General features: G+C 52.5%; 3 protein-coding genes and 6 non-coding genes across 10 annotated transcripts; 5 read left to right on the top strand and 4 right to left on the bottom strand.

Moving 5' to 3' along the window:
• Positions 1–6: 6 nt before the first annotated feature.
• ATP5PD (ATP synthase peripheral stalk subunit d) lies at positions 7–3,805 on the top strand. Of its 2 annotated transcripts, none has more exons than XM_069799106.1 (6): positions 7–156; positions 552–682; positions 1,379–1,475; positions 2,915–2,986; positions 3,331–3,393; positions 3,528–3,805. In XM_069799106.1, the coding sequence occupies exons 2-6, from the start codon at positions 561–563 to the stop codon at positions 3,657–3,659; spliced, it is 486 nt and encodes a 161-aa protein (XP_069655207.1). In that variant the 5' UTR covers positions 7–156; positions 552–560; the 3' UTR covers positions 3,660–3,805. The 2 variants fall into 2 exon arrangements, with proteins under 2 accessions (XP_069655207.1, XP_069655208.1); XM_069799107.1 differs by having other exon boundaries at positions 45–156; positions 514–682.
• A 940-nt stretch (positions 3,806–4,745) lies between these two features.
• Positions 4,746–9,600, bottom strand: LOC104312273 (5-hydroxytryptamine receptor 3A). The gene is made up of 9 exons (XM_009926357.2): positions 8,691–9,600; positions 8,342–8,502; positions 7,775–7,819; positions 7,588–7,697; positions 6,738–6,904; positions 5,873–6,033; positions 5,511–5,721; positions 5,152–5,271; positions 4,746–4,984 (listed from the first exon to the last, which is right to left on the bottom strand). The coding sequence occupies exons 1-9, from the start codon at positions 8,803–8,805 to the stop codon at positions 4,746–4,748; spliced, it is 1,329 nt and encodes a 442-aa protein (XP_009924659.2). The 5' UTR covers positions 8,806–9,600.
• A 1,837-nt stretch (positions 9,601–11,437) lies between these two features.
• TRNAR-UCG (transfer RNA arginine (anticodon UCG)) lies at positions 11,438–11,510 on the top strand. Its single transcript has one exon. It is a non-coding gene; the product is annotated as a tRNA-Arg (tRNA).
• A 318-nt stretch (positions 11,511–11,828) lies between these two features.
• Positions 11,829–11,901, top strand: TRNAR-CCU (transfer RNA arginine (anticodon CCU)). The gene has a single exon. It is a non-coding gene; the product is annotated as a tRNA-Arg (tRNA).
• Positions 11,902–15,216: 3,315 nt separating this feature from the next.
• Positions 15,217–15,289, top strand: TRNAR-UCG (transfer RNA arginine (anticodon UCG)). The gene has a single exon. It is a non-coding gene; the product is annotated as a tRNA-Arg (tRNA).
• A 500-nt stretch (positions 15,290–15,789) lies between these two features.
• TRNAR-CCU (transfer RNA arginine (anticodon CCU)) lies at positions 15,790–15,862 on the bottom strand. The gene has a single exon. It is a non-coding gene; the product is annotated as a tRNA-Arg (tRNA).
• Positions 15,863–16,377: 515 nt separating this feature from the next.
• TRNAR-CCU (transfer RNA arginine (anticodon CCU)) lies at positions 16,378–16,450 on the top strand. The gene has a single exon. It is a non-coding gene; the product is annotated as a tRNA-Arg (tRNA).
• Positions 16,451–17,205: 755 nt separating this feature from the next.
• Positions 17,206–17,278, bottom strand: TRNAR-UCU (transfer RNA arginine (anticodon UCU)). Its single transcript has one exon. It is a non-coding gene; the product is annotated as a tRNA-Arg (tRNA).
• A 428-nt stretch (positions 17,279–17,706) lies between these two features.
• Positions 17,707–20,057, bottom strand: MRPL58 (mitochondrial ribosomal protein L58). The gene is made up of 6 exons (XM_069799108.1): positions 19,857–20,057; positions 19,557–19,593; positions 19,240–19,299; positions 18,511–18,593; positions 18,231–18,400; positions 17,707–17,939 (listed from the first exon to the last, which is right to left on the bottom strand). The coding sequence occupies exons 1-6, from the start codon at positions 20,016–20,018 to the stop codon at positions 17,855–17,857; spliced, it is 597 nt and encodes a 198-aa protein (XP_069655209.1). The 5' UTR covers positions 20,019–20,057; the 3' UTR covers positions 17,707–17,854.
• Positions 20,058–22,804: the final 2,747 nt, after the last annotated feature.

Here is a 22,804-nt window from a genome sequence, read left to right on the forward strand (position 1 = left end):
GGTGCGCAAAGCGCTTCCGGGGTAAGCAGCGGCGGTCACCGAGAAAGGAGGGGAAGGACGCCTTCCGGTGGAGCTGCGCTCTGATTGGGCGGCGGGGGAGGGACTTCCGGCGCTGCTGGCCTCCGCGCTTGGGGACGGGGGTGGCGGTCAGTGAAGGTGAGAGCGGGGACCGGGACCGGGACCGGGACCGGGACCGAGGGAGGCCGGGGGGTGTTGGTGGTGGGTGGATAGGGGGTCCTGGGGGCGGGGACCGGCCGGCTGAGCCGGGCAGGGGAGTGTGGGATTCCCGGGGCTGAGGGAGGGAAGAGGCCGGGGCGGGCCTGAGTGTCGGGGGGGGCTGGTGGAGGGGGTGTGAGGCCGCGGCGGGGCTGGGCCGAGGAGCGGGGCTCCGTGTGCCCCCTCCCGCGCCAGCCCGCACCCCTCCGTGCCGGCCTACCCGCGGGGGAGCCGTCCTCCCCAGCCCCGCGGTTGCTGGGCCCTACCCGCTCCCCCCAACCCCTCCACCCCCCCCAGTGTAACCCGCCTGGTGTCATCCCCTCCCCTGGGCACAGGCTGGAAGCATGGCGGGCCGCAGAGCTGCCATCAAGGCCATTGACTGGGCGGCCTTCGCCGAGAGGGTGCCTCCAAACCAGAGGGCCATGTTCAACGCCCTGAAGACCCGCAGCGACGCGCTGTCGGCACGGTGAGTGTCTGTCCCGCTCCTGCGTGTGGGGCAGTTCGATCCCTCAGCCGAACCGTTCAGCCTTTGCGGTGCTGGCTTGAGCCAGTGTCGGTAACCGTGGTCTCGCAGGAGTGTCCCGGCAGGCGTCAAAACAGGTCACCTTCAAGACAACTAGTGGCTTTTTTTTGCAAGTCATGTTTACTTAATCCTCCCCAGAGTAAAACAATAGCTGCAATGTAAAAAAGCAGTTCTGTGAAAGCAGTTTGCTTTGGCATGCTCAAAACATTTTGCAAGCTGTGTTATTCTGTTAAATGCTGTACAAATTCATGAGTCTTCTCAAATCATTCAGCATCTGCTGCTTGATACGAATGTGGTTGGCTACTGCAGTTAATATCGCTGATTGCCTCTAGCTTAGTATTGTGAAAACTGCCTAATCCTTTCTTACAGGGCTGCACTCAGAGGCACTATATAGCAGTCTGAAGTGGAGCAGGGCTGCAGGCTGAACTCTTCTAGTCTGTATAGAGAAGTCTGTTTCAAGGGCAGAGGGATTTGCAGAAATGGTTCATCGCTCCTTGTTAATGATGGACCTGAAAATACTTAAACCAAACTTAGCAGGCTCTGTTGATGACACTCGGGAAAGTAACTGTGGCAGAGAGCAAATGATAGCACAAGGTTACTTCTAGCGCCGGTCGTGACTGCTGTCCTCCATCTCTTTAGGTTGGCTGCCCTGCCAGAGAAACCTCCGACCATCGACTGGGCTTACTACAAGGCTACAGTTGCTAAAGCTGGCATGGTGGATGAGTTTCAGAAGAAGGTCAGTCTCTATGTCAGTTGGGTGAGGCTTAAATGGGGAATGTCTTTGGTGTTGAGAGGAAAATACCAGAATTGGCAGAGGTGGTTTTGGCTAGCAGGTGCCCCAGCTTTACATCCTGCAGATCAGCGTCACTGATCTCGAGGAGGTCACTTCAGTACCATCTTTCAGGAGGAAACCTGTGGCACTGTACAGTGAGAAAGTGGGTGAAAGAAAACTTGATAAATTATTTTGGCTGCGGGATTGTATTCAGGTAGTGCCTCTCCTGAAGCGAACGTTCAAAGTATTTCTCTAAGTCACTGAATGGAAGAAGGTGGCAGGCATGGCTCTGCACACTGTGAAATGTGTAAAGCTAGTGGATGCCTGCAGGGGTTGCCATCCTCTTTATAAGCAGGAATTGAAAAGCATGAGTGAGGCTTTTGCTGAAGGGCACATGGTGTCACTATGAAAGTCGGTGTGGTGGGTTGACCCTGGCTGGGCGCCAGGTGCCCACCAAAGCCGCTCTATCACTCCCCCTCGTCAGCTGGACAGGGGGAGAAAATATAACAAAAGGCTCATGGGTCAAGATAAGGACAGTTTAATAAAGTGAAAGCAAAGGTCATGCGCAAAAGCAAAGAAAAAACAAATTATGTTATTGCCTACTTCCCATCAGGAGGCGATGTCTAGCCACTTCCTGGGAAGCAGGGCTTCAGTACGCGTAGCGGTTGCTCCGGAAGACAAAAATGCCCCCCTTTTGTCTCCTTTTACTTAGTTTTTATATCTGAGCTGACGTCATATGGTATGGAATATCTGTTTGGTTAGTTTAGGTCAGCTGTCCTGGTTATGTCCCCTCCCAAGATCTTGCCCAGTCCCAGCCTGCCATTGAGGGGGAGCAAAAATGTTGGAGAGACAGCCTCAATGCTGTGCCAGCACTGCTCAGCAGTAGCCAAAACACTGGTGTGTTGTTGACACCTTTCTCGCTACTGATGCAGAGCACAGCACTACGAGGGCTGCTATGGGGAGAATTAACTCCGTCTCAGCCAGACCCAATACAGTCAGCTTCCCAAGGCTGGGGGGACCCACTGACCTCAGATGGATCTGGGAACTTTGTCTTGGAGGAAATAAGTCTGTGATATGATAAGTCTTTGGTATTAGATTTTCTTGCTTCCTTACAATGCTGTGCTCTTTACAGTGCTGTGATGAAGGTGTGTAGTTTTATGTCCTCGTGGTGGTATGCAAGTACAGAATAGATGGCTTTAAACTCAGGTCAGCAGTGCTTCTTGTGAAGGACACAGTCAAGCTGCAGCGGTCAGTTTTAGAAAGCTCGTTAACTTACATGGTTGTGAGCACGTCCTAGGAAGAAAGGAGGGAATGTTCCCCTGCTGCCAGGGAAAATGACCCTGGTGTGAAGGATTTTTTCAATCAGACAAACAGCATAAAAAAATTTCTCTCTTGATTTACAGTTCAGTGCACTAAAGGTTCCTGAGCCAGTGGATACACAAACTGCCAAAATTGATGCCCAAGAGCAGGAAGCTGTAAGTCTTTAAACTGTTCTTTAATGCCGGGGTTGTCTCTGGCTTCTGTGAGGATGGGAAGGGGTGAGAGGGAAGGGATGTTCTGTATGTGCACCTGCACAGGAAGGGCAGCCTGAGCTAGAGCATGACTCTGGTCTTCGCACGTGTCTCTGGCTTTTGGCTAAGCAAGAGGATCTCTGCATGTGGAAGGGTTTGGCACGCTCGGTTTTGATCAACATTCTGTCTGCTTACCTAGTGTAACGATGATGAATTTTAATGCCAACTTAAAGCATGGGGTTGCAGGTTCACTCTAGGTTGCAGTCTTTGTCATAACCATATTCACCACATCCTCTGCTTTCCTGCAGGCAAAGAGCAGTGCCGAATATGTGCAGGCTTCCAAAGCTCGTATTGCCCAGTATGAGCAACAAGTAAGTCTGGACTTTGCTTAGTGAATATTCTCTTTAACCCAGCCTGGCACACACCTTGTTCTTACTTGTGTGTGCTTTGCTCTTTCTTGCTGACAAGTGGCGTATAACGTGTTTGTCTCTGCTCCCACTTCAAGCTTCAGAAGTTCAGAAGCATGATTCCCTTTGAACAGATGACATATGAAGACTTGCATGAAGCCTTCCCTGAAACCAGACTGGACAAGGAGAAATATCCATACTGGCCCCACAAACCGATTGCTGATCTGTAAACTTGTCTAGAAGCAGTTTGTCTTAACAATTGTCGGATTCTATCATCTTTTAAATAAAGTACTTTCCCTCCTGTCTGTGGCTTAGATCTTAGACATGAGGTTGCAAGGTTTTCAGAAATGTGGAACAATACAGTAACTTGCAAACAGCCTGCTTTTCCTGGATTTTCTTTTCTACCTGTGAGCTTGTTTTTGTAGGAAGGACCAAGATCCCAGTTAGACCTGTTGATCAAACTCAGTCCTATGGCACCTTCTGTAATGCAAATAAACCGTCTATTCATCTGTGTAACCACACAGTGCAGGGAATGCAGTTCTGCCATTGCAGGCAAATAGTTGCTTGGAAGTTGAACATATATAAAGCCTTTTGAGGTGCTGGAGTGCATTTAGTAGTGATCTGCGATGCAGTGGGAGATATACCTCAGCAGTTCTACAGGCAGAGGTCTAGGGCTGTTTCCTAGGTTGGTTGTGATGGTTTAGCTGCAGCTGATTGCAGAAGGAGTTGGAGAAGTATAGATGTGTTGAGATATGTTTTAAAAAAAAATAAATTGAAAGTTACTTTTTAATTTTTTTAAAACATCCCAAGTATCACCCCTTTAATCCTGGCAATCCTATTATTCTCTCTGTCCTGCTTTTCTGAATGATGTGGATCTCACAGAAACAACAGTACAAATGCTTCAGACTTGCATTGTTTTATTTAATTATCTGAGTTGGAATTCTTAAAAACCTTCCCCCAAAATGGAAACATCTCTGTAAGAGAAGAAGGGCATTAACTCTCTCTTCTGTTGGTCGTGTTTGTGGTAAGAATTATAGATGAATAGAATGAAGGTATTATCCCCAGATTTCACAATTGTTTTATTCAAATACCTTGCTAGCCCACAGAATACTTTAAGAACATAGGTAGATCTACTGAACTAGAGTACAAAGTACTAAGCATGCAGATCTCATGCCCTGTGGGGTTGTTTTTTTATTTTTTATTTTAGGCAACTGAAAACTGCAGCTCTATGAATCGAGCAGGAAAAAAATTACAGTGCAGGGGTTAGAAGCAATACAATGGAGAACAACTGAACTAGCACTGCGCAGAGCTGATCTCTAGCTGCTCCATTTTACAGAAATAGTAGCAAAAAAAAACAGGGACAGGAAGAAGTGGCTGTAGAGAAGCACCTTCTCCAGAACTAGCAGAAATGGGTCCTGCTCCTGTGGTTTCCAGTGGGGCTTGGCTGGCTGTCTGTTTTCCTGGGCCTTTTTGGGAAGGTTCAGCAGTTGGGCACCTCCCTTGGCGAGGTGTTTTGTGGTCTGCTTGGTCATGGCTCTCATCGCTTGCTCGGTGTCTGCAAAGAGCACATAGCATGTGTCAGTATAGGGGGTTTGGTGGGTGACTACCACGACTGATCCTGCCTGGGTCACTGGTTGCCCTGAGGAAACCCACCCTTGCTCAAACGAACCTGCAGTAAAATGCACCGAACCTACAGGTTTAAGAGGTTACGGGTTGCTTTACCTTGCTGGAAGCTTCCGAGAACCTTGTCTAAGCGCAGGGATTTGTGCTGCTGGTGCAACAGGAAGAAGGTATCTAACACAGCCATGATCATGAGCAGGAAGGTGCCTAAGAAGAATACCACTGCAGAACAATACGAAAACAAAGAAAGCCCTTGATAATTGGCATCATTTTCTTGCATGTAATCCTGTCTGTGTTCAGTTGCCTGGTGGGGAAGGGGGGAAATTTCTTAACTCCAGCAAGCTGATAAAGCTTAGCTGTTCATGACTTCAGTGTTGTGAATGCGTCCATAAACAATCAAAGACCTTCCTTAGGGTTGGTACCTGTGAAAAAATCAGGTTTTATTCAATAAAGATGGGTACCTATTATGGGTGGTTTGTTGGAGGAAGTTGGGAGGATGTTGTTGAGAATCACAGCTAACATGGAGCTGCCAAGGATGATGGCAATCTGGAAACTGATTTTCTCCTCGAGAGAGCTGGGTCCAAACAACACAGCCATATCCAGCAGATACAGGGCGCATGTTGGGAGGATCAGGTTCAAAATATACAGAGTGGGTCGTCTCTCCATGGAAATCTGTTGAAGAAGAGGGACAAAATTTAGGTGAGCAGGAGGTAACTTACTGTGTTGGGCAATGTTCCCTAATGTAGAAAATCATCTTGTTTTGTACTTTTTTTTTTTTTTTGGTGGCAAATCAGTGCAATATATTATGAAAGTACTGCCGTACCACGTAGGTGACCACAGAAAATTTTTCGTCATCCAGCTCTTCTCTGTATTCAATGATGCTCAGGTTGGTGAACTTCCATTCTCCATCAGTTAGGAAGTAACTCTGGCTGTCTTTCATCATCTCAGCTGGTGTCCGTTTTGTCTTCATGACAAGGTCTGTTACTGCTTGGGCAGGAGGCAGAGGAGGAGAGAAGTTGCAGAATTTAGGTATTTATTAGAGGTCAGTTATTTCCCCTCCCTCTCCCTCCCAACCAAGAGTGTGCACAGATGGGGAAGCGCAATGGTTCTTGCACTGCTGGGGTTTCTTAGCCTATCAGGGAGAAACTAAAAAGGACTCTGGTGAAGAGACTTGGCTGGACCTCTGGAAATGTGGATCAGAGGGGAAATTTCTGGTGAATTAGGACAGTTGTCCTTTGTGGGTGGGAGCTGGAGGCTTTTGTGTCACCTCTGCTTATTTTTCAACCCTTCCTGTCGGGATGATCTCTGACTGCAGTTTGGATCCCTGAAGCTGTCCTTAATTTCCTCTCGTTTCCATGGCTTTCAGGTATGTTTAAAGATCAGTCCTGCAAAATTGTATGTGAACAAGTAGCCTTGTTGCAGGAAGGCTCCTAGTCTCTTGGTTTGTAGAGACCAGTCCAGGGGGGAACTTGCCACAGAACATCCAGATGCTTCCAGAGATGTTGCTGGGAAACGTGCCAAAACAGAATGACAGTGTTTTAGCTCATTGTCCCTGGTGTTACACCACTAACCCAGTGTGAGAGTGTGGTGCTGCCAAGGGAACCGAGGACTTAGCCAGGGTCCATCTCATCTATTCGTCCTCCTGCGAATTTAGCCCACCTGTGGTAAAACTCAGCTTGCTGCTGTACCTGGGTAGAGGAATGAAGCTACGCTCAAGTTGCACGTCTGGGTATCGAAGGGAAACTTGAAGATCATCAAGCTGCATGTTAAGGTGACCTGGAAGGGCTGGGTGGATTTGAAGCTGCCGTTGTGCGTGATGGCCATATAATCCAAGTTTGAGTTTTGTCCGTTCACTCTGGAGGAAACAAAAGCGGAGAGTGACCGAGCTCCAAGATGCTGCATCGCTCCTCAGTCCCACGCAAGGCTGGGCTGTAAGCGTCCTTGCAGGGCAGGCTCTGTGCCGTCCGTCACCCAGCCACGGGATTTAGCGGTGAGGAGAGGAAACCTGGGGCTTGAAGAAGGGCTCTTGGGTGCCTCTGGGCTAAGGTCTGTAGTAGCTCTGCACCTCCTAAGGAAACTCCTTCCTCTCTCCTCTCTGCTTCCCACTCCCACCCAGGGCCAGGGCTCATTGCTGGCTCATTGCAGGCTCTGCTGTGCCGCAGAGCTGCCTCTCCCTCCTTCCCCCCTCCGAAGAGCTAGCAGTGGTGCCCATCCCTCTGTCAGACCCACAGTGCTCTGTGCAGTATCTTACAACAAACTGCTAAGGCGCGTCTCATTCCATGACATTGCTGGTCTCTGCTGCGTCCTCAGCTTTAACGACAGCCCAGCTGGGACATTCCTCGAGGTGTTACAGTATTACAGAGCCACAAAGTGCTTTGTATAAACTGTCATCACCATTAATCGAGGTTCTTGGTTACGGAGAGCTCATGGGAACAACTTTTAACCATACGAGTTTATCCCATTTCCTACAATAATACCAACAGTTTGCATCCTTGTATTTCTCTTAAGCCAGTGGATTAAAATCAAAGGGGAACCTACCGCTCTAAAATGAAGATGGTGGGAGACCAATACGTATCCGTGGGCAGAACGATTTCGGAAATGTTACAGAAATCCTGTGGGTCCCAGGTTACAAAAGTGTTTTCCCACTCCTGGGGGAAGAAGTTGCAGGAGAGAAATGAGTGCCAGGCTCAACACCACAGGAGAGAAACGCTCTCGAGGGACCTACCAGGTTCAACACGATGTAAAAAGTGACTGTCTGGAGCTTTTCGACCTGGAGAAACAAAAGGGAAGATATTTAGCTGATTTTCTTAGGTACATCCAATGCAGAGCCCAGAAGCTCTCCCCTGTCGCTCTTGCAGTGGACAGCACAGATTGCAGAAACTCAGCTCAGGAGGAGAGCGCAAAGATCTTGGTCCTACAGCTGAAGAGTGGGAGTGTACGGTCCAATGGTTTGGAAAAAAAAAAAAAGATTATTGTTAACATTTACAGACCAGTGTCCTGCAAATGCATTGCTCAGTTCAGGCACTCCACAGGTTTGTTTTTAGAGCCTGCTATAAAGCAGGCTGTTTGTCTGAACCTGCGTCTGAACTTTTTTCTGGAAGTAGGTGGGAGAAAATACTCCAGATCTTCCAAAAATGCTTTCAAACAGCAGAAAGCTGAAGAAGTGGAAGGGGCTGCTTGTCATCCCCATGGCTTTGCTGGCCCAACCCTGCCTGGTAGAAGACTCAGACCCCAACCTAGCAATCACCCAGTTTTCTGTTATAAAGACTCAACAGGAGTTTTGGGTCCTTACCACGGAGAGAATAGCCACAAGCATAAAATCCATCTTCACTTCCACAGGCTCCTTCAAGTCTGTCTTGGGCAGTATGTGTGCGTGCAGCTTGCTGTAAGAGGAAATGTTCAGGTACTCAATAACATCGTAGTAGGTGCAGAGGTACCTCGGAGCAGCCCCTGCTAGAAGAAAAAATTCCACTTGAATCAGAAAAGGATCAGGAAAGATCTCAACCTGTGAGAAAGAGATGTACCAAAAGAGAAAGGGTATGGACCTGTGGATATGAAAAACATTACTAACACAGGTGGATCCCTTCTCACATGGATGAGAAGAGAATTCCTCAAGGCTTTTCTATCCCTCTTGAACTTACCTGTCCCAAGAGAAAAGGTAAGGATAGCTATAAAAGCTCGCTGCATTGTCTTCTGCCTCCAAATAAGGAGGCAAATGGTACTGTGTGTCTTATGAACAGTTCCAGGACACGTCATTTGTTATGTGGAAGTTGATTTGATATTTATTAATGAGGGATGGATATTTTGTAAACAGAAGCTAGACTTTTTATGTATTTATTTGCATTGGAAGGAAGGATTTGCTAATGGTTTGATGCACTCAGCTGGCTCTTGGGAGCAACCTTTAGTTGTGGTAAAGGAAAAATAAGGTCATTAAAAAAAAAAATCCAACAATTTGAGGGAGAGGAAAAGAAAGGGCCCATCTCCACAAAGAAAAGGCAAGGAGCCAGAGCCACTCAGAAGCAAATCTTGTCTCATTTACAGGGCTAAGAGTCTGCAGCAACCCCACTGAAATGGAATAGGAATAGTGAGGAGTGCCAGGGAGACGGGGGAGAGGCTGTTCTCCTTCGAGCCTGGTTCTGCTCCATAGCAGCCCAGGCTGTGGAAGTTAGAGTATGTCCTCATTTCCCAAAGCACTGAGCTTTTCATGCACTCACTAAGTTTCTGTTTCTGCCTCCTTGCTGATCTCCTGTGCTCTTGAGGTTCTTCCCCAAGTCCTCACGGTTAAGATGAAAGGCTCAGAGACTTTTAAAAAAAATTTCTGTTTGTCTTTCCCTCAGCTGCCCTCCTCTCCATCTCTGCCTATTTTTTCTGCTGTGATTCCAGTGATATCTCCAGGTGCTCGAAGTGATGTTTCCCTTGCAGGGAAGTGGCTCCAATTCTTGTGTGCTCGGAAAGTCCCATCCCACTGGGACATCATAGATGGCACCTTATTACTGTGGCCTGTGGTTGTGTCTGAGGTAGGAGGTGGGAAGCATATGGGCCATAAGACAAGGTTTGAATCAGATGTAAGGGGCAAGAGGAGAAATAGGGGTGACGTCTGTGCTGGGGCTTGAGGGCTGAGTTGGTTGTAGGACCTTACGCTGGTGGGTGACAGTGTCACTAGAGGTGGGACCGTGTTGAGCCCCCAGAACAGCGTGAGAGGTGACTTGTTGTGATGGGTTGACCGTGGCTGGATGCCAGGTGCCCACCAAAGCCGTTCTATCACTCCCCCATCCTCAGCTGGACAGGGGAGAGAAAAATATAACAAAAAGCTTGTGGGTCGAGATAAGGACAAGAGAGATCATTCACTAATTACCATCACGGGCAAAACAGACTCAGCTTAGGGAAAATTAGCTCACTTTATTACAAATCAGCCAGAGTAAGGTAAATGAGAAATAGAACGAAATCTCAGAACACCTTCCCTCCACCCCTCCCTTCTTCCCGGGCACAACTTCACTCCCGGATTTCTCCACCAAGCCCCCCCAGCGGCACAAGGGGGACAGGGATGGGGTTTACGGTCATCACATGTTATTTTCTGCTGCTTCACCTCCTCAGGGCGAGGGCTCATCACACTCTTCCCCTGCTCCAGCGTGGGGTCCCACCCACGGGAGACAGTCCTCCACGAACTTTCTCCAACGTGGGCCATTCCCACGGGCTGCAGTTCTTCACAAACTGCTCCAGCATGGGTCCTTTCCACGGTGTGCAGTCCTTCAGGAGCACACTGCTCCAGCGTGGGTCCCCCACGGGGTCACAAGTCCTGCCAGAAAACCTGCTCCGTGGGCTCCTCTCTCCACAGATCCGCAGGTCCTGCCAGGAACCTGCTCCAGCGCAGGGTTCCCACGGGGTCACAGCCTCCTTCAGGAACCCACCTGCTCCGGCGTGGGGTCCTCCACGGGCTGCAGGTGGATATCTGCCCCACCGTGGACCTCCCTGGACTGCAGGGGGACAGCCTGCCTCACCAGGGTCTTCACCACGGGCTGCAGGGGAATCTTCGCTCCGGCGCCTGGAGCATCTCCTCCCCCTCCTTCTGCACTGACCTTGGTGTCCGCAGGCTTGTTTCTCTTACATGTTCTCACTCCTCTCTCCGGTGGCTGTTTTCTCCCCGTCCCAACTTTTTTTTCCTTCTTAAAAATGTTATCACAGAGGCGTTACCACTATCACTGATTGGCTTGGCCTTGGCCGGCGGCGGGTCCGTCTTAGAGCCGGCTGGTGTGGGCTCGCTCTCTCTCGAACGCAGGGGAAGCTTCCAGCAGCTTCTTACAGGAGCCCCCCCTGTAACCCCCCCCGCTACCAAAACCTTGCCACATAAAACCAATACACCTGTCCTCCAGCAATCCCTTACGTCTGCCAGCAGCTGGTGGGGACGTGAGTTCACGGGAGCTGCGAATCTGTCCTGTTGCTCTGTAGACTTTTGGTACCCACCGCGGCCTGTTGCAGCAAGGTCCTGGGCTCCACAACGTCCCTCCTGCGGCAGCTCGCCGTGGGGGGCAGAGGAGGGAGGGAAGCCGGACCCGCGTGGCACTTGCGAGGCTGACTGAGGCGATGGGACGACTTGGATGCTCAGCGAGAACCCAGACTACTCAGCACCCCGCTTCTGCCTCTCCCCAGCAAAGCACCCAAGCCCCGGCGGCAGGACCGTCCCCCGGCTCCAGCGCCGCAGTCGCGGACGGCAAGTCCCACGCTTGATTTCCCCACGGCCTGGCTGCAGCAACAGAGTCCTTCCCCCGGCCATGTCTCCTGGCGGCCCCCCGTGCCCCCAGCACCCGGGGTGCTCGGGTGGGACCCGGGGGGGCGGAGGGAGCGATGCCGGGGGTTGGCAGCAGCGCTTGGGGGGGGCTGCAGCACCGGCGACCGCGTGGCCTAATGGATAAGGCGTCTGACTTCGGATCAGAAGATTGAGGGTTCGAGTCCCTTCGTGGTCGGCTCTTTTTCCTCTCCCCCACTTTTAAACCGGCTCCAGCTTTTCCCACTTCTCCCTTCGCGCCTCTTCCCCTCGCGGGAGGGGGGGGTGGAGGGAAAAAGCAAACCCCGGGTTAGGTCCCGTGTCCCCCTCCCTCGCCTCGCCCGGCCCGGCTCTTCTTCCCCCTCCTCTGGAGCCCGGCGGCGATTCCCCCCCCGGTCCGTGGGTTACACGCGCGACCGCGTTGTTCCCCCCCCCCCCCCCCCGCACAAAGTCCCGCGGCGCGAGCGGGCGCCGGGCTCGGGGCCGTTCCCGCGGGCCGGGGCGCGCGCCCTGCGCAGCCCCAGTGGCCTAATGGATAAGGCACTGGCCTCCTAAGCCAGGGATTGTGGGTTCGAGTCCCATCTGGGGTGAGCTCCCATTTTGCCGATGCCAACCCGGTTTCCGTGCTCTTTCTCCCCGTTTTAGTGCCGCCAGCCCCGCGCAGCGCTGCCGGGATTTCTCCTGCTGCTGTTGTTGCCCGGCGGGAGCTGGCTTTGGCTGGTCGGTGGGAAGACGCTTCCCATCCCCGGTGGCAGATGTCAATTAAGGAGGTTAACGCACCGGGATAACCCAGAAGCGCAAATTAAACAACCCCGCTGAATACGGGACTGCGAGCACAGCCTCTGAAGACAGAACTTGCGGGGGGGGACTGAAGAGGGAGGTCAGAGTGGGCCACGATGGGTGTTTTGGAGCAGAGATATGCCCGTGGCAGCTCCAGGCTTGCCGGCTGTGCCAAGAACTGCTGTACCCAGGCTGCTGTACCCAAGCTGTGCACGATGCTGTTGGGATGATGTGATTATCAATGGTCCCAATGTAGATCTCATGAAAAACAGAAGCAACAAGGAGCAGCTACAAACTGCCCCAGGTTCTGGTGCAAAGGCGGGTGCTTTATCCGGCCCGTCGTGTGGTCCCACATGCCGAGTGCTCAAGTGAGGCTGTTACTGAGGGAAAAACAACCAGCTTTTGCCTTGGGACCTGTTGAAAGGATGGTTTTTGGAGAGGTTTTAATGAAAGGATGGTTCTGGCTGTAGCACAGGCATCTTTCAAGGTGTCCCAGAAAGTGCAAAAGCAGAGCAGTTAAAGCTGTTTATTTAGCCTTGTCTGGGCAGAGCTGGGTCTGTGTTGGGTCAGGGCTGAGCAGGGAATTTCAGCTGCATTTTTACCCTCTCCGGGTGCTCCCTGTAGCATCAGCTGCATCTGACCCCCAACAAAAAGCCAACTGATGCTGGGGATGACTACTTTGCAAGTGTCATGCAAACCTCTTCCCGGAGCAGGACAAGCTCTGATGGGAAAGAAGCTTTACTCTGCCAGAAACCGCATCTCTGCAAGGGGCTGGTCACTGGGGTCGTGCAGTTTGGTTGTGCTGCCCTGAGACCAGAGGCCTCCACATAAGTGCCTTTGGGATAATGCCCTCTCAGGTTTGTTGCATTAAAAAGCTGCTTGGAGGGTCTTTTCCTACAGAGTTAATGGATTTTAAAAGGCGGTTGCGGTCAGGGTGATATCACACTAGTAAAACTGAAAGTGAAGTTTCTTTCTAAGTAATTTTTCTCTCTTAGGGGTGGAGGAAATGACTCTGCTGCCTGGAAAGCAGCAAACCTGCTGAAGCCCTGGGCGCTGGACTGCCGGCAGCCCCAGGAAGCCGAGCTGCAGGTCCCTGCGCCGCTCAACAAACCTTGCCTGCTCTGGGGGCCGGGGAAAGCGGCTAACGGGGTGTCTCCAGGCTGGTATTACCTGGGACCAGTTGACTTCCACCTCTTTGGGTGACCAGCTTCAGGGCTGCGATTGAAAGCATGGCCAGAGAATGTTTTTTGTATCCTTCTTACGAGTTTGGATAGCATCAGGTGGCTTTGGGCGGTATTTGATCACTTGGCTTCCTTTGGGCAGCACTTTCTTTGCATCTTCTGGAGATGCTGTACCTGCGCTCCCGCTGGGCTGTCCTGGTGGCAGCACCGTGAGGGGCCTGGGCTGGTTCACTGTGTGGTCAGAGGGACTTCCATCAGCGATGGCCTCGCTCGGGTAGCACCAAGTTTTGTTCCTGCTGTTTCTCTCCTCTCCTCCCTCTGGAGCGCTAAGCCTCAGGCAGCAGAAGGCTGAACCTGTGCTGCTCCGTATGAGTGGGACCATCTTTGCTGGCTGGTGGGTGAGGACTAGGGTGCAGAGAGGGAAGAAAAGAGCCCCAGCGGAGATGCCGCAGTGACACATAACTTTCTCAGGGCTGCAAATTCCCTGGTGCTGGGCAAGAGCAGGCAACCGCTGCCAGCAACAAGGAGCTTCCTGCAGCCCTGCCTGCACCCTGGGGTAAGACCCCAGGGCCAAAGGACACTCGGCCATGGGGGACTCGGACCCTTGGGCCCCCAGTCCACCATCAGGCACTGGACCCACTTGGCCATGCCATCCCCACCACACATCTGGCTTGGCGCTGCCCGCTGTGCCCCCCCATCACACCGGCCTCTTCCCACCTGACACCGCTGGGATTTGCACCCTACACCCCTTGTGCCCCCCGCGCCTTGGCGAGATCTCGGGGGGTGCCCAGGATGGATGGAGCTGGGGCAGCTGCTACGTGCTCTGGTCTGTCTGCTGGCTGCTGCCACCCACCGTGCTGGGAAGCTTTGCACACCCGCAGAGCACAAGTGCTCTTCTTGTACAGCCCTTTCTCTCCAGCACATTTCTGTTCAGCTTTTGTTTGATGGACACATCAGAAAAGAGACACTGGTTGAGCTGAGCTGAACGTACCCCAGGAACCAACATGTCCCCCAAAACCTCCCATGGCTGTGGAAGAGGTTAAAATACCTTCCTGCCCTGTGGCAGGCTTTGGGAAACTTTTTGAGGATTAGATGAGAAACACAGGTTTAGGGGAGAAGCCAAGCTGCACTGGGAGGAGAGTGCAGAGGGTGTTATTGATAATGAACAGGAGCTTAACGAGGCCTGTGGTGTCTCTCTGTGCATCACACCATTATACTGTAGCAGGGCTACATTACAGAGGGTGCCCATCACCAGTGGCTCATTGAAACTGTGACCATCACACTGAATCCTGTCTTGGGAAAGGACGAGTTGTCTCCAGGGTCCCGGCTGTCCCCATCCTTCTTCCTCCCCAGTCATGCCTGACCCTGGGATTCAAACACTCCTTTCCTCCTGCTTACGGCTGATACACAGCCTCGGCTAGATGTGATGATGGTCTTGACTTTGCCTTTCCATGGGGATGTGGCGAGGAAGGCCTGGACTCGCACACCCCCGGCAGCTGGAAGGCGAGGGTGACCCCAGCTGCTCTGTGTTGGGGGTGTCTCCTGGATGGTGTCTGCACTTTGTATGTTGGATTATATTTGTGTTCTGAGTTGCTGGCATCCTCAGCAGCATGGCTTGAGCTGCGGGCAGCGAAGCTGGTGGCAGAAGGGGAATGTTGCCACTCCAGCCCGCAGGATTCCTGCACGGCACAGTCTCCATCAGCACATACGGGGTAAACTGAGGCTGGGGGGGGGATGTCTATGGTGACCTACTGGCACCATGGGGGGTCCCATGGGAGGAGGGACACCCCCCCCACCCGCTCACCCCCATCGCCAGCGCTAGGCCAGGAGGAACAGCTGCAATCCCAGGAGGGACGGGAGCACGGGTGATGAGCAGGGGGTGGCAGGGACACCCACGGGACCCCCCCCCGTGTGTGTCACTGTCCCCAAGGCAGAGTTATGGGGGACCACGTGGCCTAATGGATAAGGCGTCTGACTTCGGATCAGAAGATTGAGGGTTCGAGTCCCTTCGTGGTTGTTTTAAAGCCACGAGAGATGCTCTAGTCATTTAATTTCCCCTTGTTACTGGCTTGGGGGGACAACGATCGATACCCCATGGGGTGAGAGAATCCCCGGGGGTAGCAGTGGGGCAAAGCTCGAGGGAACGTGCCTGTGCTGGGGGCAGCTTTAGGCCGGCATCCACCCTACAATTCTCCGGGGGCATTGGTGCCCCCGGGGCTCTCCCCCACGGCGGGGCAGCAACCCAGGGCACCCTGTCCCGGGGGTGAAGGCGAACCGGAGCGGGGCGGAGGCTGAGCCCCAGCTGGGGCCTGTTCCCGAGGCGGGGGGGGGGGGAGGAATAAAAGGTCGGGGGAGGCCCGGGCTGCAGCTTTTTACCGCTGCAGGGAGCGCCCGGTGAGTTACCGCGGGGCTGGGCCGAGGCATGAGGGGGTCTGTGTATGTAAGGGGGGTGTCCCCACGTCGCCCTTCCCTGTGGGGCACTGCTGCAAGGAGCCGGGGTGGGCAAAAAGTGACTTCCACCCCAGGTGGGACTCGAACCCACAGTCCCTGGCTTAGGAGGCCAGTGCCTTATCCATTAGGCCACTGGGGCCGCGCAAAAGCTGCCCCCCCTCCTCTGCCCCGCACCCCCCCCCCCCCGCGCTTTTTCTGCGGGGGTCCGGAGCAAACGGCCTCGTCGCTTGGGGTGGGGGGTGGGGGGGTGGCGGGGGGGTGGCTTATTGCACCGAAAACCAGCGGTGGGCACCGGCACGTCCCGCCCCGCCGCCGCGGGAGAGCGGGATGAGGCCGTGCGGGCGGAGCTAGGCCCTTCGCAGGGGTCTCCAGCCCCCCCCCTCGCCCCCCCTTCTTCCCCCCGCCCGCCGCCGGCATTTCTGGGCTGTGCACGGAGCCGATGCTGCGCTGGGCGGTTTTACTGGGCGATGGAGGGAGGAGAGCTGCGTGGGTTGGCTGGGACAGTGCTGCCTTGCTCTGGGGGACGTGCAGTCCCGGGGGGTCCTCCCGGGGCTGTGTGGGACTCCCCCCCCGCCCTTTCCCACGCACCGTGGCTACACTCCCCTCTGGCCATCAGAGAGTTAAGTTACGGTACCAAAAATACATTTGTATGCAGCCCCAGTGGCCTAATGGATAAGGCACTGGCCTCCTAAGCCAGGGATTGTGGGTTCGAGTCCCATCTGGGGTGACTCTTTTCCCTTCGGGGGATCTACGCCGTCTCCGGGTGTACCCCGGTTTGGGGGGTTTGTTGCTGCGGTTAGGGGGGACTCAGTCCTTTCTGGGGCACCCCCCGGCCCCTGGGTCAGGAATCTGGGGGTTTTTGGTGTAAAAACATGTGCAATCTTGGAATACGCTTTTAACCCCCGAAACGTGCGGCTCCTCTGAACCCTGGTGTCGTGTGCTGGCTCCGAGGCTTTCAGGAAAATTTTGCAAATCTTGTTGTAAAATCTAGGGGGGGGACGCCTGAGCAGTAGGTGATAGGTGGCAGTCAGGTCTCCTGGTCACAGGAGATCTCAGCTGAGGTTGTTGCTGTCCCCATTGATGTTTGTGTGATGACTTTCAGCGTCAGAAATAAGTCTGAAGTCTAAGGGCCAGAGCACAGACCCCTTTGCCTGTGAGAGGGGGAGCTGGCAGCCCCCCCTGCCCCCCGCCACGCAGAAAGCTTTAGGCAGGATCCTGGGAGGGATATCAAGATGCATCAGTGTGCTCCTGCACCCCTCCAGGCAGCCCATTTTGGGGAGAATGTGGGATTTGAGCTCTCTGCTTTTTGCAAATGTAACTGCTGACCTGGGCTGTGTAAGGGGAGAGCTCAAAAGTCCCCCCCTTCTAAAGGGGAAGCGAGCACTGCACACCTTGCTGTGCCCCAATTAAACCCCAGGGACCAGCAGAGAGCACTTTCCTCTTTTATTTGGGTTTTTGCCTAAAACAGAACCACCTACTCCTCACCCCAGGTGGGACTCGAACCCACAATCCCTGACTTAGAAGGCCAGTGCCTTATCCATTAGGCCACTGGGGCCCTGTGAGAATATGAAAAAAGGGTAATTTCATTGTCTTTGAGACATGCTTTTGGTGCTACCAGAGAGCAACTGCCTCCTGCCAAATTCCTGCCACGGCTTTAGGTTAATTTAGCAAAATGACATGCACTTTTTTTGGTTAGGAAAAAAAAATCAACTAAAATGGAAGGAAAGTGCTTGAAATGGTGAATACTTTATTTGCTACTTAGATATGTAGGATGTAGATATGTACTCTACCCCTTCTTTCCCCCCAGATCTACTGCTGTTTTTGTGTTCAGCAGCAGAGGGTGCTCTCATAGAGCAGAGGGATGGATGAAGGACACAAAGTATTAAAAAAAAAGTAGCTGACAAAAATCTGAATTTTTAGTTTCTCTCTAACATGAACAATAATTTTTCTGCAAAATGATTGACAGGTTGTCACAGTGTAACATTAGTTTCAAAAGGAGTTGTTAAATGTTTTTATTTACACTTTCAGACCGTTTTTATTCAATATAGCTCATGAGTTTTGCATCATCTACAGCTACCAACGCCATGTCTTTAAAAAGACAGTATGCCAAGGACTTCGGTCTCTGCTGTTCTCAGTCGAAGTCTGCCTTCCTGCTCTGTTTTATATTTGAGTGTATCTTTTTCTGTCGTAGTCGTTCACGGTTCATTTTTTCCACCCTAAAACAAAATTAAAAGATCCTTTAGTGTATAAAGAAACCATTTAAATATTCAACTTTGAGCACAGATATAATGTAGATCTGATGAGCCAACAAATGTCCACGGATAGAAAAAAGTCCCTGTTTGTGGGATACTACCCAGGAAAGCAGTTAAAATCTAACAGACCAGTGATTTTTTTTTTATAAAGGAAATCCAAATGAGTATGAAGATTGTTTAAAAATCCTGCAAACTAAATCATGTAACATGATAATCTGAATCCATCTCAAATAAAGGCCTTTTCGATAAAGATACCTCTCTATGAGCTTCTGTGTTGTCTCCTTAGATACCACCTTGGGCTTCTCGGTAGCCTCCGAGACCATGGTTCTGATTTTTTCTAAGCAAATCGCCAGATTCCTCATTTGGTAGCGACTCTCTTCAGAGTTCACAATCAACTCACCAGCTCGGTTTATCTTATTCCTGTGCTAAAGAGGAGAAAACGTGATGTGATCATTGAAACCTTGTTAGACTTGTCACATGCTGTCTGAAAGTGTGACATTTAAACTGTGGCTGGAACTGGGGGGAGGTTAGTTACCATCGATGCCATTTTTTGTCTCACAGCTTCTGGAATCCAGTCTGCTGATGCCAGGTGGAACCGAACTTCTGCCTTGGTATTCACTGGGAGGAAAAACAGGATCTTTTTTCAATGTAATGGCTTGCTTTCCTAAGTTTTATGAAATAATTCAGCCTGTTCACTGCTGGCTTTGAACATAGGATGATTCCAGTATTCATTTCCTGGAAGACTGTAATTTTTTTCTTGCTGTATTTTTGAATACCACTCTAAAGACAAACTCAACATTTTTATGGAGACTGTGTCATGGTATTTGCCTTTCTAGAAGCTACAAGATTTATTGCTGTTGCCAGTCACTACCTACCTTATTTTTAATGGCAATGGCGGAACAGGAAGTATTTTTAGAGTTAAGCTGAGAATTTATTGCACTGTGAAGCTTCAGAATACAGGTGGCTGCTTGTATGTTTGATCAATGAAAACAGATTAGATAGAGGTGGTGTTTCACGTGGCGTGTGTAGCAGCAATGATCCCAGTAAGAGCGTTTCTGGGAGAACCAAATATGTTATAACTGGTCTTGAGCACTACGTAGACTTGGACGTTGTGTTAAAACGTAGGGTAAGGATAATGAAAAATTAGCATCGGGCAGCACAAGGATGCTCTTTAACTTCCAATTCTCCATGTTTTACCACAAAGTATAGAGGAACAACTGAAGACTGTGATTTCTCCTTCAAAGTGGGAGAACTTCCTCCTCACCTTTATTAACGTGCTGCCCCCCAGGGCCGCTGCTCCGGCAGTAGGATACGGTCAGGCGAGCTGGAAGAGAACAGCAGCGTGCTGACCCGGAGACCTGTCCCCAGCTGGTTTTGCAGCAGGGAACGGGGATGATCCAGGCTGCAGCACGCACGCCCGAAGGACGCCCGTGACTCGGTTGTGCTTTCGCTCAGGAGTTCAGCTCCGTGCGCTGAGCACGGGCCCCGTAGGCCGTGGCCTCACCCACCTCCGGGTGCTCAACCGGGACAGGCCCAGCTGAGCACCCTGGCCCGGGTCCGTTGTGGTGGTGGGAGACTCACCCAGGGGGATGTCGAGGGTGGCCGGTTGCGGCTCCTCCTGGAAAACACGGCGGGGTGCCCGCGTCAGGTGCTGGGGCGAGGCCCGGCTGGCCCCGCCCACCCGCGACGGCACCGCCCCTTCTTATCAGCCCCGCCCACCCGCAATAACAGCCCCTTGTGCTAAGTCCCGCCCACGCGCGATAGCCCTGCCCCTTGGCATAAACCCCGCCCATCCACTTATGTCACTCAGGCGCTAAGCCCCGCCCCACGCCAAGCCCCGCCCCTCGCTTGCCTTTCTCCCCCCCCTCCCGCCCCACTCACCGGAGCGCTGGCGGCGGCGTCGCCGTCCTGCCGCGGCGGGTACAGTTTGTCCAGGCTGTAGATGCTCCGGTACTCGGTCTCGGCGGCGGCCCGCTGCGAGAACCGGGCGGCGATTAGCCCCAGAGGCGGCCGGCACAGGCCCCGCAGCGTGTGCGCCGCCATCTTGGCTCCCCCGGTGCGCCACCTCCACGGCGTCCCCGCGGAAACGGCGGCCGCGCGCCGCGTTCCGGGGCGGGGCCTGCGGGGACAGCGGGGCGGGGGGCTGTGGGGGCCGGGGGGTTGTGGTATATGGGGTATATGGGCTGGGGGGGGGGGGCTGTGAGGCGTGTGGGGTGTACGGGTGGTGATGCTTGGGATCTGTGGGGTGTATGATGGCCGTGAGGTCTGGGGCTGGCGGGGGGTGTGGGGTCTGGGGGGGTAAATGGGGTGTGTGGGGCTCAGTGTGGGGGACGTAGGAGGTCTGGGGGGCATATGGGGTCTGTGGGATGCTGGGGGGGGATGCAGAAGGTCTGGGGGGGCATATGGGGTCTGTGGGATGCTGAGTGGGGGATGCAGGAGGTCTGGGGGGTATATGGGATCTGTGGGATGCTGGGGGGGGATGCAGAAGGTCTGGGGGGGCATATGGGGTCTGTGGGATGCTGAGTGGGGGATGTAGGAAGTCTGGGGGGTATGTGGGGTCTGTGGGGTGTTGAATGGGAGATATAGGAGGTCGGGGGGGGTGGTTATAGGGTCTGTGTGGCACCTTGTGGGGGATGTAGGAGGTCTGGGGGGGTATGTGGGGTCTGTGGGGTGTTGAATGGGAGATATAGGAGGTCTGGGGGGGTGGTTATAGGGTCTGTGTGGCACCTTGTGGGGGATGTAGGAGGTCTGGGGGGGTATATGGGGTCTGTGGGGTGCTGTGTGGGGGATGTGGGGCATCTGGGGGGTATATGGGGTCTGTGGGGTGCTGAGTGGGGGATGTGGGGCGTCTGGGGGGTATATGGGGTCTGTGGGCGCTGAGGCAGGCCCTGCCGTGGGGGGTGGTGGGATGGCTGGGGACGAGGATGCTGGGGTGAGGTGGCTGTGTGGTGCCCCTGTGTGACCCGTGGGGAGGCACGGTGTGGGGTGTGGGAGGCCCCGGGGTGGGTACCAGGGGCTGGTTTGGGCAGGTCATTTCTAGCTCCTCGTGGTGCGGGCAGCGGTGGGGTACAGCATGCTCCTGCCTGCGCCCCACAGCTTTGTGAGCTGAGCGGTGATGGGTGGGCGTAAAAGTGAAGATACGTCCAGCATTTTTTATGTACTGTCTAGTTTTTGCCCTGGAATGTTTCAGATTTTTGTCTTCTCAAGAGTACTAAAAAGTGATATATACATGTGTATATATATAATTTTTTTTTTTTAATGCTGATACAACAGCACATACGTGTTTCCAGGTCTGTCAGAGAGATGCCGAGGTGGATGGGGGATGCAGGGGAGTGAAGCACTTGTGGAAATCCTTCAGCTCTTACTCCTGTTGGAGCTGTCAGGTTGGCTTGACAATAAGGGCATGCATTCGAGAGGGGCAGGGATTGCTATTTCTGGCAGCAGGAAAATGCACAGGCAAAGATGGGGCTGTCATTTGCTCTGGTGTTTTGACAGGAGCTGATGATCTTTTGTTTAAAACTGTGGGTGAAGTAAAATGGGTGTTTCAAAGCTGATATAAAGACCATGTGATTGAGGATCTGAGCTGGGTCCCATTTAGATAATCAGTGCAAAATCAGGAAACTCAATCCTCAGGAAAGGAGCAACATTGATGGTTGGTCTGTCCTGACTGTGGCTGAGCGGAGTTTGGGGGCCAAGGAGGGCTCCACACTTTGTTTTAATTGAATCTCCGTGTCCTGGGGTTCTTCTGCTCTGCTTTCCCTGTCCAAACTCAGCTGAAGACGGAATGTTTTAAGGAAAAAAACCAGAACTATCAGAGACAAACCATGCCATCTGGTGACCTTAATTTCTAACAGTGAACAGGTAAACGTTTGTGATTTGTAGCCAGAGGGATGGGTAAAATATCCAAAGCAGGATGACTCATTTTACCAACTGTTGTCAAACATGTTGGCGTTGTTCCCGTGCTGGTAACACACACCAAGGACGATGTCATTGTGTGGTGCACAGAGGGGCTGGGAAAGGAGCTTGACGGTCACACAGTTGAAGCCAGACCCAACTAAAAGGATGTTTCCCTGGTTTTGCTTCATTCCCACGCTGTGTTGGTGGATGCAGGTGTCCAAAGGGCCTCGGTAAAAAGCAGAATGATCTCCACTTGGATGGCTGGAAACAGCTCTCCCCGGCAGGCAGGGCATGGGATTACAAGGTCTTATTTTGGCATGACCCAAGGGGAGCCAAGTTTTTGACATTTAAGCTGGAGAAATGAACTGTGTCAGTACTGATGCTGGCTTAGAAAGCAAGCTCACCCCATTTGGTGACGGTGGTCACTGGTGAGCAACAGCTGTAAGGAGCCATCCCTGAAACATGATGCAAAAGCTGATGTGTCCAAGGAGCCTGTTGCTCCTTGTGTGAGTGAGGGCACAAGCCATTGATGTAGGAGCAAGTCGGGACTTTGAGGGACCTTCCAGAAGGTCTCAGGTCCTGTAAGAGAGGGAAGACTGCTGAATCAGGAAATTTCTTACCCCATGAGAGTTTGAGATCTGTAAAACCCTTGAATTTGTGCTTCAAGTGGTCCACCCCTATTTGTAATGATGGGTGCTTTTCTGAAGGGTTATTCAAACTGGTGGTAAAGTAAGAAGCCAGACTAGATCTGATGGAAATGCACTTATCTAAATGTCATCTTTCAAATTCAGTGTAAAACTGAATTCTTGACAAGCTGTGCCCTTATTGATCTTAATGGTGTGAGCTGAATAGGGTCATTGGTTTTGCCAAATTCTGAAATTAATTATTACTTCCTATTATATCGTACTTTTTCTCATCCATTTTAATTGCAT

The sequence above is a fragment of the Haliaeetus albicilla genome, chromosome 12 (genome assembly GCF_947461875.1).
Source record: "Haliaeetus albicilla chromosome 12, bHalAlb1.1, whole genome shotgun sequence".
Taxonomy (NCBI): Eukaryota; Metazoa; Chordata; class Aves; order Accipitriformes; family Accipitridae; genus Haliaeetus; species Haliaeetus albicilla.

Excerpts from the sequence above, each read along its gene's own strand:
- ATP5PD (XM_069799106.1), top strand. The coding sequence starts at position 561 with ATGGCGGGCCGCAGAGCTGCCATCAAGGCCATTGACTGGGCGGCCTTC. Across the intron at positions 2,987-3,330 it reads ATGCCCAAGAGCAGGAAGCT|GCAAAGAGCAGTGCCGAATA; the intron begins GTAAGTCTTTAA and ends GCTTTCCTGCAG. Across the intron at positions 3,394-3,527 it reads TTGCCCAGTATGAGCAACAA|CTTCAGAAGTTCAGAAGCAT; the intron begins GTAAGTCTGGAC and ends TCCCACTTCAAG.
- LOC104312273 (XM_009926357.2), bottom strand. The coding sequence starts at position 8,805 with ATGACGTGTCCTGGAACTGTTCATAAGACACACAGTACCATTTGCCTC. Across the intron at positions 6,905-7,587 it reads ACCATCTTCATTTTAGAGCG|AGTGAACGGACAAAACTCAA; the intron begins GTAGGTTCCCCT and ends TGTTTCCTCCAG. Across the intron at positions 5,272-5,510 it reads CAACAAACCACCCATAATAG|TGGTATTCTTCTTAGGCACC; the intron begins GTACCCATCTTT and ends ATTGTTCTGCAG.
- MRPL58 (XM_069799108.1), bottom strand. The coding sequence starts at position 20,018 with ATGGCGGCGCACACGCTGCGGGGCCTGTGCCGGCCGCCTCTGGGGCTA. Across the intron at positions 19,300-19,556 it reads CACCCTCGACATCCCCCTGG|CTCGCCTGACCGTATCCTAC; the intron begins GTGAGTCTCCCA and ends GTTCTCTTCCAG. Across the intron at positions 18,401-18,510 it reads GACAAAAAATGGCATCGATG|CACAGGAATAAGATAAACCG; the intron begins GTAACTAACCTC and ends TCTCCTCTTTAG.